This window comes from Lutra lutra, chromosome 4 (assembly GCF_902655055.1).
Source record: "Lutra lutra chromosome 4, mLutLut1.2, whole genome shotgun sequence".
Lineage (NCBI taxonomy): Eukaryota > Metazoa > Chordata > Mammalia > Carnivora > Mustelidae > Lutra > Lutra lutra.
In genome coordinates, this window is record NC_062281.1 from 23,061,200 (window position 1) to 23,075,268 (window position 14,069).

A 14,069-nucleotide genomic window follows, 5' to 3' on the forward strand; every position below is an offset into this window, starting at 1 on the left:
GCTAATTAACAGGATGACGTTGGACAAATCACGTCTCAGTTTCCAAATTATGTGTGGTGGGAGTTGTACAGCTCTTCATAGTTTATAAGATTGGAAATGGGGATTGATCAAAAAAAAAAGTGAACTCGTTTTTAGGTGAGAAGCTACAATAAACAAGAGCTATAATGTTGCTATGGTCAACTGACTAATGGCGACTGACTAAACATATGGTTGAAAATATTCTAAAAAGTCTAATTTTGTCTCAAACCTTTTGGTGAGAAAGAAGCCGCAAAGGCAAAACGCACATGCGCAAAGAATTACCTCCGCAAAGAAGGCGAGGCTGGAAAGGAGATGCGGGGCGGAGCTCCACTCCGGCTTTTCCTCCCAGCTCCGCCCCTTGGACTGTGCATGACGTCACGTAAAGCCCGTACTTCCGCTTCCGGTCACTCACGTTTCTCTTTTTTCCTGTCTGGCTGAAAAGATGGCGTCCCGCAAGGAAGGCACCGGCTCTGCTGCCACTTCTTCCAGCTCCACCACCGGCCCGGCGGGGAAAGGCAAAGGCAAAGGCGGGTCCGGAGATTCGGCTGTGAAGCAAGTGCAGATAGATGGCTTGGTGAGTGGGGTTCCGTTTCCCCAGGCCCACGTGGGGAGCTCAGTCCTTAGTTCAGTCCCGCCAGACGCGCTGCTTGGCAGCCTCCCCCTGGGCCGGGTGAGACTGGGACAAGGTTTTTTCCTAAAATCTTTCTCTTTCATCTTCACTTTTTGCTGGGAGGCGCAGAAGCTTTCTCTGCCACCTGTTGGGGGAGTTGAGGGCTGAGACAGGGAACAGAGGCTAGGGGTGTGTGACAGATTCCTGGGGTCTTGTTTTGAGATGTCTGGATTTGGAGAAAGACTCTTTAGGAGGACAAATAGGTGAAGGAGATGTCGAGAAGGATCTGCGAACCTAGGGCTTTTGGAAGGTGGGTAAACTTGATTGGTTCTCAGCTGGGACCTGACATCCGTAACTTCCCAAGTGGAGATTTACTTTGTAGCCACTTCGGAGCCTGCTGGTTCAGCGTTTATCTGAAACTACGTAGCGGGAATAAATATCTCTTATATGGGCTTCTTCTTTCCCTCTCTGTGAATGTTGGAGTGCCTCGAGATTTGGCTTTAGGCATCCTTCTATCAGGTCTCTGCTTTACATGGTATAACAAAAGTAGGTAAAAGCACACTCCTGGAGCCAGGCTGCTTGGGTTTGAGTCCTATCTCTAAAATTAGCTGAATGACATTAGTTAAATTAATCTCTTTATACTTATTTTAGTTGTTTTGAGGATTGAAATTGGCTGCATATGTGTCAATAACTAGAACAGTGTTTGAGACATAGTAAGTTACCATTTAATCTTAATTGCTTCAGTGTTATTATTGGTGTTAGAAGAAGTTACAGTAGTAGATCCTCAAGTTCCTTTCTTATGGCTTTAAATGTTATTTATATTCTGATAACCTTTAGATTTTTATTTCTTGCCATACTTGGTTTTCACGTGGCACTCTTAAATACCCCTGCCTTCCTGACATCGCTGTTTGGGTATCTTATAGGCATCTCAAATTTAACTTGACCAAAATAAGATTATTGCCATCTCCCCTTTCTTCCTCTCTCCCCATCCTTGGTCTTACCTTAGGCTCTCCTGTCTTAGTAAATGGAACTACCATCTAACCATTTGAACAAGTTAGAAAACCTAGGCAGTAACCTACATTTTCCCCCTCAGCAAATTCTGTTGGTTCCACCTCCAAAATATATCATGATTCATCTGCTTCTCATCTACCTGTGTGCTATCAACCATATCCACTTGGAATAAAATACAGACTTCTTACCATCTTCTTAAGGTCCTGGGACTCTTGTCTCTTTCTCCAGACTCACCTCCTACTTCATTCTAGGTTTCACTCACAGGTATTTTAGTTGTTTCCTCTTTTTGAAATACTCAAGTATTCTTCCTACTTGGTGGCTTCTTTTGATTCTTTAGGTCCTTGGCTTAAATGCTCCATGTTAAGAAAGGCTTTGCCTACCAGCCCTGTTTAATGTAGCTCCCTCCCCATCATCCTCCATCATACCACTCTGTTTCATAGCATTTTCCACTGACTGTAACTGTCTTATTTGTTTTCTTGTTTGACTCCAAACCAGAATGTAAGCTACTGATGGCAGACAAGGGACTGTGCTTTTTCACGTGTTATGTTTTCAATGCAGAACCTTTTAACTGATACATAGAAGAAATATAGAATATGTAGAATAAATATACAATAAATGAATGAATAAAACACTTTGTTTTATTTTTAAAAAGATTTATTTATTTATTTATTTTGGGGGGGGATGTGAGCAGGTGTGGGGAGGGCGGGAGGAGAGGAAGAGAAGGAGACTCCCCAGTGAGTGTAAGCCAGCCATGGGGCTTGATCCCATGACCCCGAGATAATGACCTGAGCAGAAATCAAGAGTTGGACCCTTAATGACTGATCCACCCAGGTGCCCCTCATTTTTGTACTGCTCCTAGTTCATGTCCTGATATCTTTTATAGATTGTTCTAATGGTATCTTGATTTGTTCTCTTAGCCCTGTTCAGTCTATTATTCATTCTTCAATTAAAACATTTCACTTACTGTGAAAGTTCAGATCTTGTTAACTTCCTTTCTGAAATGTTTACAGTGATGTTGCAATGAATTCAAGGCCTACCAAGATTTTAATTTCCTGCTATTTCCAAGCCTCATACGAAGTATACGTTCCAGCAACACAGGACTATTTGGTTAGTCTGATGTTTAATCACATTTGTTCCTGGCATCTTGTTAGTGGCCAAGACCTGTTTTTCTTCTTGTATCGAACCTTTCCTTTCCTACCTTTGGTTCTGCTTCACCAAATCTTTTGTATCTTTAATATCACCTTCTGCTTAACATGTGAACATTGTCAGGACTTTACCATATTACGATGTTTAGTTCTCTTCTTCACTTAACAGCTCTGTGTTCCATTCTTAGTTTCCACTTTTTTTCCTCTTGAAGTTAACGGTTAAAGAATTATCTGTAATTGTGGTTTTCCATTCTTTATTCAACTCACTGTTGTTAGAATTTCCATCACCAATAATCCCCTGATTTAGGTTTTAGAAAAATCATTGATAGCATTCACAAAGAACTATACAGAATATCAAAATATATCACACATGCAAAATAGTATCTACGATACATAATTTAAGTAATCACAAAATAAACGAGTTACCTGCCATTCAGCCTGAGAAATAGAACATTGTATCTTTGAAACCTCTTTCCCTATTTCATCCTTTCCTCCTAACCCTAATCTGCACCCTGTAATCACTATTGTGAGCTTTAGTTCAGGGATTGGGTTTTCTTTATAGTTTCACCGTACAGAGTATTTCTAAATAATTTATTTTGTTTTGCTTGTTTATATTAATAGTATGGAAGAAATATGAATTAAATCGTAGTACATGTTCTCCTGTGTCTTGAGTCATAAATGCATATCTCACATTGTTTTTGAGATTAGTCCATTCTAGACTGTAGCTAGACTGTAGCATTCCTTTTCATTACTATAGAGTGCCTCATTGTATGAATATGACATAATAGTCCTCATCTGACCATTAATGGACAGTTAGATGGCTTGTTTTTCCTGTGTGAAATGGTATTTCCCCAGAATCTTTTAATTGTCTCTTCCATTAGACTTGCCAATGAGATTTTTACTCCTGTGTGGAGTCAGTGCTCAGTGTATCTGTTCTCTTGGAATGGAGGAGTGGCTCTTTATTGCACTCAGGTGATCTCATTGTTCCTAGAAAAGAGCAAACTAATCTTTCCTGTTGAACTTTTCATGTAAAACCCATGTCATTCCCCCAAATCAGTTTGAATCTTACTATGGATCAGCGAGACAAGTAGAATTAGCCTCATCTGGTACCTTGTTAGAAATTCAGTATCTCAGAATCTTAGGCCCCTGTCTTGATCTCCTGTATCAGGTGATTTATAGCCTACTAATATTTGAGAAGTATTGTTCTGGTCCACATTGATTTCTTCCTTTGTCTGAACTTCTAATGATGACAGCTTGTATCACTCATCTTGGCACATGATCATAGACTGTTCATTAATGGATTACTGTTTTTTTTTTCTTTTCTCACTGAGATGATAACTTGAAGACAAAATTGTAAAATTTTTTAACAAGATTTTATTTATTTATTTTAGAGAAAGTGTGCGTGCATGTGTGCAAGCAAACGTGGGGAAGGGGCCCAAGGGGGAGGAAGAAGGACAGACTGTGGGGGAGCACTGAGACTCGAGCCAGACACAAGGCTTGATCTCTACCAGAGACCACGACGTGAGCCAAAACCAAGAGTTGGATGCTTAACCCACTGTGCTACCCAAGTGCCCCAAATTGTAAAATACTTGTATCTTTCATAGTTCAGTGTTTAAAACTGATTACCATCAAATTTATTTCCTTTTAAATTTTGTTTTTCCCTTATGTAAAAAGTTATCTTATAGTTTACAGTTATTAGCTACCTCATTCCTCCTTTATTGGATTTAAGGTAAAGTATGTTATTTATTTATTTATTTGTTTAAAGATTTTATTCATTTCATTTGACAGAGATCACAAGTAGGCAGAGAGGCAGGCAGAGAGAGAGAGGAGGAAGCAGGCTCCCTGCCGAGCAGAGAGCCCGATGCGGGGCTCGATCCCAGAACCCTGGGATCATGACCTGAGCCGAAAGCAGAGATACACCCACTGAGCCACCCAGGCGCCCCTAAAGTATGTTATTAATAAGTGAAAAAGTCAGAGTTCCATATACTTTGTCATTTACGTGTGATTCATGTGTTACCTCACAAGTACTTTCCAACTGCTCATTGACCCTTTTATCTCCCAGTCGGGCCCTTGTTACTGTTGAAATTCTCTTATTTGTTGCTTGTCTTCTCACACTAAAATATCAACTTCCTGAGAGCAGGACCAATGTCAGGTTTGTTCACTGCAATATTAACAGTGACTGACATGTAGAAAGCACTCAGATACTGTGAATGAATTAATGCAATTCTGGGTACAAGAAATTTTCTTGAAAATGAATCATGAGGAAACTGGGTCAGTAAATGCTTTGTAGAAATGGTGTGTTGGTGAGAAACACAGGAAGTGAGGCTGGAAGACCAGTGAGCTTTATAAATTCGCTCAAAATTTTTCCTTTTTTTTTTTTTTTTTTTTAAAGCATCAGTGTCTGATCTATAAGAAAAATCTAACGTTAATTGAGCACCTGCTGTTTACAAGACCCTCTGAAGGAAAGTTTGGTCAGATTATGTCTGATTCTCACAGCAGCTCTAAGGGTAGATGTTATCTGCCTTACCTCGTCATTATTCAGACCTGATGAGAAAATACTGGTGGAAGTGCTTCGTGAACTGAAAGGAATAATTCAAATTTGTGACGGGCTTATACTACGCTATGACATATATTACTGTGTATTTTGTGTGTGTGTGTGTGTGTGATAGTACACAAAGTTCTAGAGACTGTATAGTAGCTTATGGAATGGAAGCCCTCATCTAAAATCCCAAGTCTCAAGTAGAATACAGTTTGGCCTTTTATTGTTTAAACAACAAAAATATTATGTGGCTCTTGGCTCCCTCTTTCAGCTTTCTGACTTTAGTAGAGTTGCTTCACATGTGTGGGTGTTTCAGTCAGATAACTTGAAATTCTTTCAAGCACCAAAATTTTTACATTTTAGCCATTTTATTTATTTTTATTTATTTATTTATTTATTTTTTAAAAGATTTTATTTATTTATTTGGCAGGCAGAGAGGCAGGCAGAGAGAGAGGAGGAAGCAAGCTCCCTGCGGAGCAGAGATCCCGATGTGGGGCTCGATCCCAGGACCCTGGGATCATGACCTGAGCCGAAGGCAGAGGCTTTAACCCACTGAGCCACCCAGGCGCCCCATTTTAGCCATTTTAATTGTAAATCTTTCTGGTGTGTTATATAAATTACTGCCTGTTTAGTCGGAGAATATTGGACACAGATTTAGCCATGTTTTGAAGCTGTAGTATTATCTTTAAGAACATAATTTATTGGGGCACCTGGGTGGCTCAGTGGGTTAAGCCGCTGCCTTCGGCTCAGGTCATGATCTCAGGGTCCTGGAATCAAGTCCCGCATCGGGCTCTCTGCTCAGCAGGGAGCCTGCTTCCCTCTCTCTCTCTCTCTGCCTGCCTCTCTGCCTACTTGTGATCTGTCCCTGTCAAATAAATAAATAAAATCTTTAAAAAAAAAAAAAGAACATAATTTATTGCCCCATATTGGACAGTAGTCCTGGAGAATCTCTTTGGGTGTTTATATCTGTTTATTTCTATAATGTCACCTGTCTTTGAGCTACCTTGAGTAATTTGTCTTTCTAGTTGGCTGTCTTTTTTTCCTGCTGTTTTGTTGTTAAACTTACATGTCTTTTATCCCTTTTATTTCCGGCCTCTCATTTGCTATGGATGGTAAACCAGATAAGCAATCTTGTTAGCATTATTTTTAACACCAGGCTAATTTTTAACACGAGGCTAAGTACACTCTGAACGAGGATTAAATTGGGTATGCAGTTTCAATTTTGGCCACTTAGTTATATTTTTGTTTTGACAAGTAAGTTGTTACCAATTGTAAGTAGTAGTTTTTTATAGTAGATTAAAAACATTTGACATATGTTATTATATCCTAGGAACTCCAGAAGCTGATAGAACTGGATTATTAGCTGGATTATATGTATGATTCAGTCACTCCTAGAAGCTGAGTGGCTTTTCAGGGGCATAAAGCAAATTTATTCTAGAGTTCGGACTCAAATCACAAATTGCTGTCTTTGATTCATTTTGCTTTCTATTACTGTAACTGTTTCATACATTGTAAGGACTCAGTAGATGTTAGCTTTTACTATGTGCCAGGTACTATTCAAAATACTTTATATGTATTATAGCACTGAAGCTATATAACAACTCTGATTAGGGAACCATTGTTATCCCCCATTTTACAAATGGGGAAGCTCATATACATATAGATTATGTGATTTGATGAATGCCAGGATAAGGGAAATAGAAGTAGTGTTCACAAAAGCATTAATCCAGTGTTTCTTGCTCAAGCATCAGAAAGTGTATTTTCCTTGGGGCGCCTGGGTGGCTCAGTGGGTTAAGCTGCTGCCTTCGGCTCAGGTCATGATCCCAGGTCCTGGGTTCGAGCCCCATATCGGGCTTTCTGCTCGGCAGGGAGCCTGCTTCCTCCTCTCTCTCTGCCTGCCTCTCTGCCTACTTGTGATTTCTCTCTGTCAAATAAATAAATAAAATCTTTAAAAAAAAAAAAAAAAAGAAAGTGTATTTTCCAAAACTTAGGTCTCTTACAGACTTAAAACTTTAAAATGTGCAGGTAAGCAAATATGTCAGAATCTTTATATTTAGCAGTCTGTCATGTTTGAGAAGAAGATTTGTAGCTAATAGAAATCAATTTAGTAAGTATTTTCATTTGGAAAAGGACAACTTTTAGCCACTGGGTTGCACAGATACAAGATATTGGGGAATCAACATTGAAGAAAATAGGAGGTAAGCTAAAGAGAATTGAGGAGTACTGGTAGGTATTCTTAAGTAAGTCAGTTTACTTGCCTTAGGGTAGGCAAATCTGTCTGTCTCACTTCTCAGGATGCTTTTAAGATTCATATAACCGTGGAGACATCCTGGACTTTGTTCCTTTTCCTTAAGGTCAGAGGTCTTGTTGAAATCTGTTGCCTTTTTGAGAAAGCTTCCTGATTGTGCTTCCTGTGTTTATGGCGTATACATCAGTGATGACGAACTGTATTAATGTTGTTTCTTGTAGCAATCTTGGAATAACTTAAGGAGCATAGCATATGTGGTATTTCTCATGGGGGAGATGATTTAATAAGTCAGTTAGCATCTCTGGGCCTTAGTTTCTTCTTTAGTATGAGGATAATGCATGCCCTTCCTGCTGTAATGAATAGTAGAAGTTTAATATACATTATTTTTATTGATGTTTAATTATTGTAGTAACAGGTTTAGTAGTTGGTATTGATTTTAATAGTGACAGTGGGATTCCAAACTCAATGCTTTACCAAGTAAATGGAAGATAATGAAAAATTTTAACTTCAGTTGTAGCTTATCTGGCCCAGATGAAATGGCACATTTACTCTTCACATGCCTATTTTGATATTAAAGGGTATGGGTGCACAGTATTTACAGGTTTCTTGTCACCTTTGGGTTCAACTAGCTCCTGTGTATTATAAATTCTGATCTTCAGCTTAATATCCGAGATTTCCAGAGTTTTGCTGAGCAACACCAGGGATCTTAAGTCTTCCTAGCATTTTTCTGGACTTTTAGGTCAGTCCTAGCTTTGATACTGGGGAAACAAGCTTCTACAAAGCATTAGCCTTTGTTTGGGGTCTTTGCCAGGTCATATTTTGTTGTCAAATACTCTCACTTGTACTTTACCACGTCTACCCTAGTTCCTTAGATGAAAGCTTCTGATTTCAGCACTTACACGAAAGCTTAGTTGCATTTGCTTTTCTCTTGGAGATTAGTTCATAATTTTTCTTTTGTAAAATACTGAAATTATGGTACTTGGATATTATTTTCTTTGGCAAAGAATGAGAAAATATACCTAAAGAGAAAATAACTTTATTTTTTCCCATAAACTGTTTGTAGAAGATCATTCTGTAAAATGGTTATATCTTGTAAAGGTTAGATTTAAGAGCAAAAAGTACAGTGTAATGTACGTCTCCATCTATATGGTGACAAACTGTTCTTGTTTTGTTAAAACTGAAAGAGCTGAAATGGACACTAGCGTATGCAAGAGCAGTAGCCTGTATTTTTGCTAATGTTGGCACCAAGCCCAAAAATAGAGGAGAAAAAATTGATTCAGCAAAAGAGTGGTAACTCAGTATTAACTTAGTCAAAATATAGAACTTTTTTACTCTTTGAGTCTGAATTCGTCAGCTGTATTTTGGCATAATATTTTAAGGCTTTTGTTTTACTCCAAATAGTACTTAAACACCACAAATATTCATTGTATCCTGATGATTAATAATATATATAATAGGGGCGCCTGGGTGGCTCAGTGGGTTAAGCCTCTGCCTTCGGCTCCGGTCATGATCTCAGGTCCTGGGATCGAGCTCCGCATCGGGCTCTCTGCTCAGCAGGGAGCCTACTTCCTCCTCTCTCTGCCTGCCTCTCTGCCTACTTGTGATCTCTGTCTGCCAAATAAATAAATAAAATCTTTTAAAAAATATATGTAATAATAAATAAATAATAATAATGAATGTTGTTTTCTTAGTATCTTCTATACCTTTATCCCTGTCCCCAGCTAGTTTCATATGGGACAATAGTAATGTGCTAAAATACAATTTTTTAAAAACAAAAACCATATTTATTTATTGTAAGGGAAGTTTGGAGAAATTGAGCACGGATGCGCACGCTCTCTCTCACTCTCTCTCTCACACACACACACACCAACCAGAAAGAAAATAACTTGGTTTATAAACTCATAACATGAGGATAGATAGGATAACACCATTGAAATTTGGGGGTTTACTTTTCTAGTGTTTTTCCTGTGCTTTAATAAATACACTTTAATAATAATATATATATTATTATATATAATATATAATATATATATTACATATAATAAATATAGTTTAATAAATATAGTTGAAGTTAATGGCTTAAAGGTTATGCATGCTTTTAAGCATGTTGCCAAATTGTTCTCCGGAATAGTTTATAATAGTTTATTTTCCCAGGTACAGAATATTAGAGTGCTTCTTCTTGGCACCATTGCCAAAACAGTAATGATCTTTAAAAATCTTAGTCTTTATTTTTAAAATTAATGGTGTCTGTTAGTATGCTAACATACTTGTTGCGATGATTCAAGTCAGTACAATATTTCTTGTCCTTTGTTAGTGATACCATATCTGCCCAAGTCACTCAGGCTTCTGGTATCATCTTTGATTGTTCTGTAGGGTTTCCCTTGGATTCTCTTAGGATCACTTACATATTTTGTGAGTCTATAATTGTGTTGTGTGCACTATTCATTTCTCACTCTCCTTTCTGAATTACTGCAGAAGTCTCATGTGGCTGGTCTTACAGATTCTGTTTTGTATTTGGCCATCACACACAGTGCTGCTGAGTAAATAGTTATTTTAAAGGACAGCTGTAGTCCTAGAATACAGAAACCCTTTGGAAAATCCCCCTTATACCAAATCAAATCAAAATTGATAACCTGACTGTTTTTAGCCTCCAAATGAAGGCTTGTAGGTAACTGTTTTCAAGTTTGGTTTAAGGATCGCCTTTAAAACAATTAAAACCAAAATATTTTCCTTTGAATAGAAGAAAACCCCTGTTTTACATTTTGTGCAGAAATGTATAATCTTCAGTTCAATTTTGAGAGACCTCTTGAGAAAGAAAGTGAATAATCACCTTCCTCTGGTATTACTGTGGTGTGCTTTTTAAAAACTGAAGTCTTGGGGCGCCTGGGTGGCTCAGTGGGTTGAGCCGCTGCCTTCGGCTCAGGTCATGATCCCAGGTCCTGGGTTCGAGCCCCACGTCGGGCTTTCTGCTCAGCAGGGAGCCTGCTTCCTCCTCTCTCTCTGCCTGCCTCTCTGCCTACTTGTGATTTCTCTCTGTCAAATAAATAAATAAAAAATCTTAAAAAAAAATAAATAAAAACTGAAGTCTTTTTAATATAATAACCCTATTTAATTAAACAGCTATTTGGGTACCCAAGGAACAGAAATCAAAAAGCAAAAAAAGAGTGTGTAGTGAAAAGCTCTCACTTTTCATCCCTGTCTTTAACAACCCTCTTTCCAGAGGCAGTCACAGTTACTCTTTTTAATGTTTCCTTCTGGACTTGTTTTAGCAAGCACTGTCTCCTGTGAAGGAAGCAGAAACAGACTGTAATTGAAGTGCCCCCAAATCACCTAAAGGCTTTCTAATTAAGCAGTAGTCCATGCTTCTCAATATAATAGACTTTAAACATGTTAGGAGTAGATAGCTCATAACAGTTTTGAAATTTTTTGGTTTGTTTTGTAAGAGAGAGGAAATTAATTTTGTCTCAGCAGAGTTTTTTTTTAATCACTCATTTTACTTTGGAAAAATTACTTTCCAGCTGTATGTGGGAAAATTTTCAGATCGGTTAGGTGTATTGAGTTGGTAAAGTAAAAACTTAATGTTAAGAATAAAACATCCTCATCACTTAACATTTAATTCTGATTATACATTTGTATATTTGATTACATCATTGAACTATCTCATGACGAATTTTTATGAGGAGAATTTCTTGAGACTTTGCCCTTTTCCTCCATTTCCCAACAATTATTGGTTGATTTAACTTTAAAATTTTGGACCATTGATGAGCATTAGATCCAAGAGAATAATAATAAAGTATGCTCTTTCAACTGAGATATGATAGAGCTGATATTGATTAAGTGTTTTGGAGCATTGCAACTAATCCCATATGTGTCAGGAGCAAAATATCTTTTTTTTTTCTTTTTCTTTTTTGCTATTGAAGTTACTTAAATTTCTTTCACATCAAAACTGAACAGCAGTGATTTAAATCCTATTTATTATTTGACTCAGCCAGTTATGAAATGGAACCCCTATCCCACTTGAGCCATAAAATGTGTTAAATTTAAGACTAATGCTGCTTTCTGCTTTTTGAATTTACATTTTGGCAGTAACTACCTTCTTTGTTCAGTGTTAGAAAAAAATCATCTAGGCTTAACCAAATAAGAAAACTGCCAAGTTCACAGATCAGTCTGTGAAAGAAGCCAGAATTAAATGAAAGTCTAGTTATTGACTTTACAGAATATGCTAAGGGGAGATTCTGTGGCATTACAGTTTCTTTGAGACTAAAATTCTTCTGTGGTAATAGCTGTTCTCTGACAGTGATTGATGTGAGAAATTCAGGCTGTGGACCTTACCTCCCAGAATCTACAAAACTGGAATGAAGCCAGCCTAGGAGTCATGCATCCTGCCTGACCTTTTCTCCAAATGGCCAACAGAGTTTTAAGACACTGTTGAAGTGGATCTAGTCTTTATTTTTAGCAGGATAATGATGTTTTTAAGAGAACCTGCATACATAAGCACATGTATACACCACTGTTTTGAATAAAGACCATTTACTCTCAACTTTGACTTTTTGATGCAGATTTTCAAAATCTTATTTTGAAATCCTGTGGTATTGGTTGTCATAAGAGATAGCTCTAGATAACATGACTGATAAGTCTTAACAAAACTGGAAGTTTGGTGTCAGGTGGTTGATTTTTCTTAAGTTATGCTTACATCTTAGACTGAAAAAAAAATCTCTGAGGAATAAATTGAACATTCTTGGAAGGCAGGTGTCAATGCCATGAAGATACGTGGCATATTCTAGTCACTCACTAAATACTTGTTGGATAGGTGGATGGATGAGCCAATGGATTAGGTGAAATGTTTATTATAATAGCCTAACGTGTTACTGAGAATTTACTAGGCACTGTGTTCTAGATACTTTGGGTGGATTATTTTTTAATCCTTGTGACAGTGTTGTGAGATAGGCACTGACTGACTTAATCTCCAAGGAGATAGGTGAGGCTAGGGTTGTTAAGACACCTTATGTAAGGCCATAGAACTGGCAGACTTTATTTTGGATTCCAGTGCTCCAGCCTCTCAACTATGCCATACGATTTTCCTGTTTGTACAGACCAGAGGTTCACATTTGTGTGTACAGTCAGAATTAATTTTTAAGCTCTTATACTAAAGCTTTCTTTCTCACTTGAACATTATTTTTTTCACAAAGAAATAAAGGTTAGTTCTAGAGTTCCTATGTACAACAAGTGGAAGACAGCAAATCAGCATTTGATTGTTGGTGCTTCAGCTGGGCTCACTCACTGGATAAATAATTCACTTTCTTACCTCTGTCGTACAGAGCTTGTGATTTAACGTGGGGTCCTGTTGGGGCGCCTGGGTGGCTCAGTGGGTTAAAGCCTCTGCCTTCGGCTCAGGTCATGAGCCCAGGGTCCTGGGATCGAGCCCCACATCAGGCTCTCTCCTTGGCAGGGAGCCTGCTTCCTCCTCTCTCTCTCTGCCTGCCTCTCTGCCTACTTGTGATCTCCGTCTGTCAAATAAATAAGTAAAATCTTAAAAAAAAAAAAAAAAAAGTGGGGTCCTGTTGCTGAAATAAGTTTTTTACCTCTCTTAAGAATAGAATGTTCAGATTGGAATCAGAGCTAAGAGAAGAGGGGTTTGACCCCATCTGTGGAGTATGCCTGTCCTCTCCTGTAGAAGCAGCATAGGGCGGTAGAGGAACTGTAGCCACACAGTTTGGAGTTCACATCTATTGAAATATTGTCATTTTTTGAAAGAATTCATATCAGTAATGTAAATTAAGAAGTGTTTGATTATAAAGTCTGAATGTTCAACTTTTGGACTTAAGAAGGAATGGTCTACCTGCTTAATGTTACAGCTTCTGTAAACCAGTGCTACCTAAGTATGGGTAAGGTTTGTGAACTGTTCACTGTCTGTATGAGATAAGCACAGGATTGTGACTGAGTGTTTAGACACTTTTATAGCAGTATGATATTGCTGTGATAGCCAAGAGCGTGATCCCTGGGCTTGTATTTTCTCTTTTTTAAAAAGGTCACTTTTCTTGTAAGTTATTTTTTTACTGTAATACTGGTCTGTGAGGGACTGGAAGAAAATGAGTTCTTCACTGCAGATAGTCTGAGAAGCCCTGTTACAAACTATTTGCATACCTGTTTTAGCTAATGGCGTCTTCCTGTAACCAGAGTCTAATAATATTTAATAGAACCATATATAAAATAGTACTGTGATTATTAAGTACCACTAGATTTACCTATTTATTATTGGCTTTAGTGGTAAAACATTTAAATACTTACAATATTTCTTTTTATCTATGAGCTGTTTAAAAAAGATGAACAAGTGGATTTAGTGTTTTCTTACTCTAGGCGCACAGTACTGGTTGCAACCTCTGAACATTCCCTGCAAATTTGGCTTTATATAGAAAGGTTAAAAATGATGGTGTATTTCTAACAGTTTAAAACTACTTATGTCCCTAATTTTAACTGGGCTTTCTTTCAACAGATCCT

The 14,069-nt window shown here is 37.9% G+C and overlaps 1 protein-coding gene across 1 annotated transcript in view; it reads left to right on the top strand.

Annotated features, from left to right (window-relative positions):
* Positions 1–416: 416 nt before the first annotated feature.
* EIF3H (eukaryotic translation initiation factor 3 subunit H) overlaps positions 417–14,069 on the top strand; it is a 105,871-nt gene continuing 92,218 nt past the window's right edge. Inside the window, exon 1 of the mRNA XM_047725815.1 lies at positions 417–592. Coding sequence (XP_047581771.1) covers positions 461–592 — 132 coding nt within the window. The 5' untranslated portion in view covers positions 417–460. The remainder of the gene's footprint in view (positions 593–14,069) is intronic.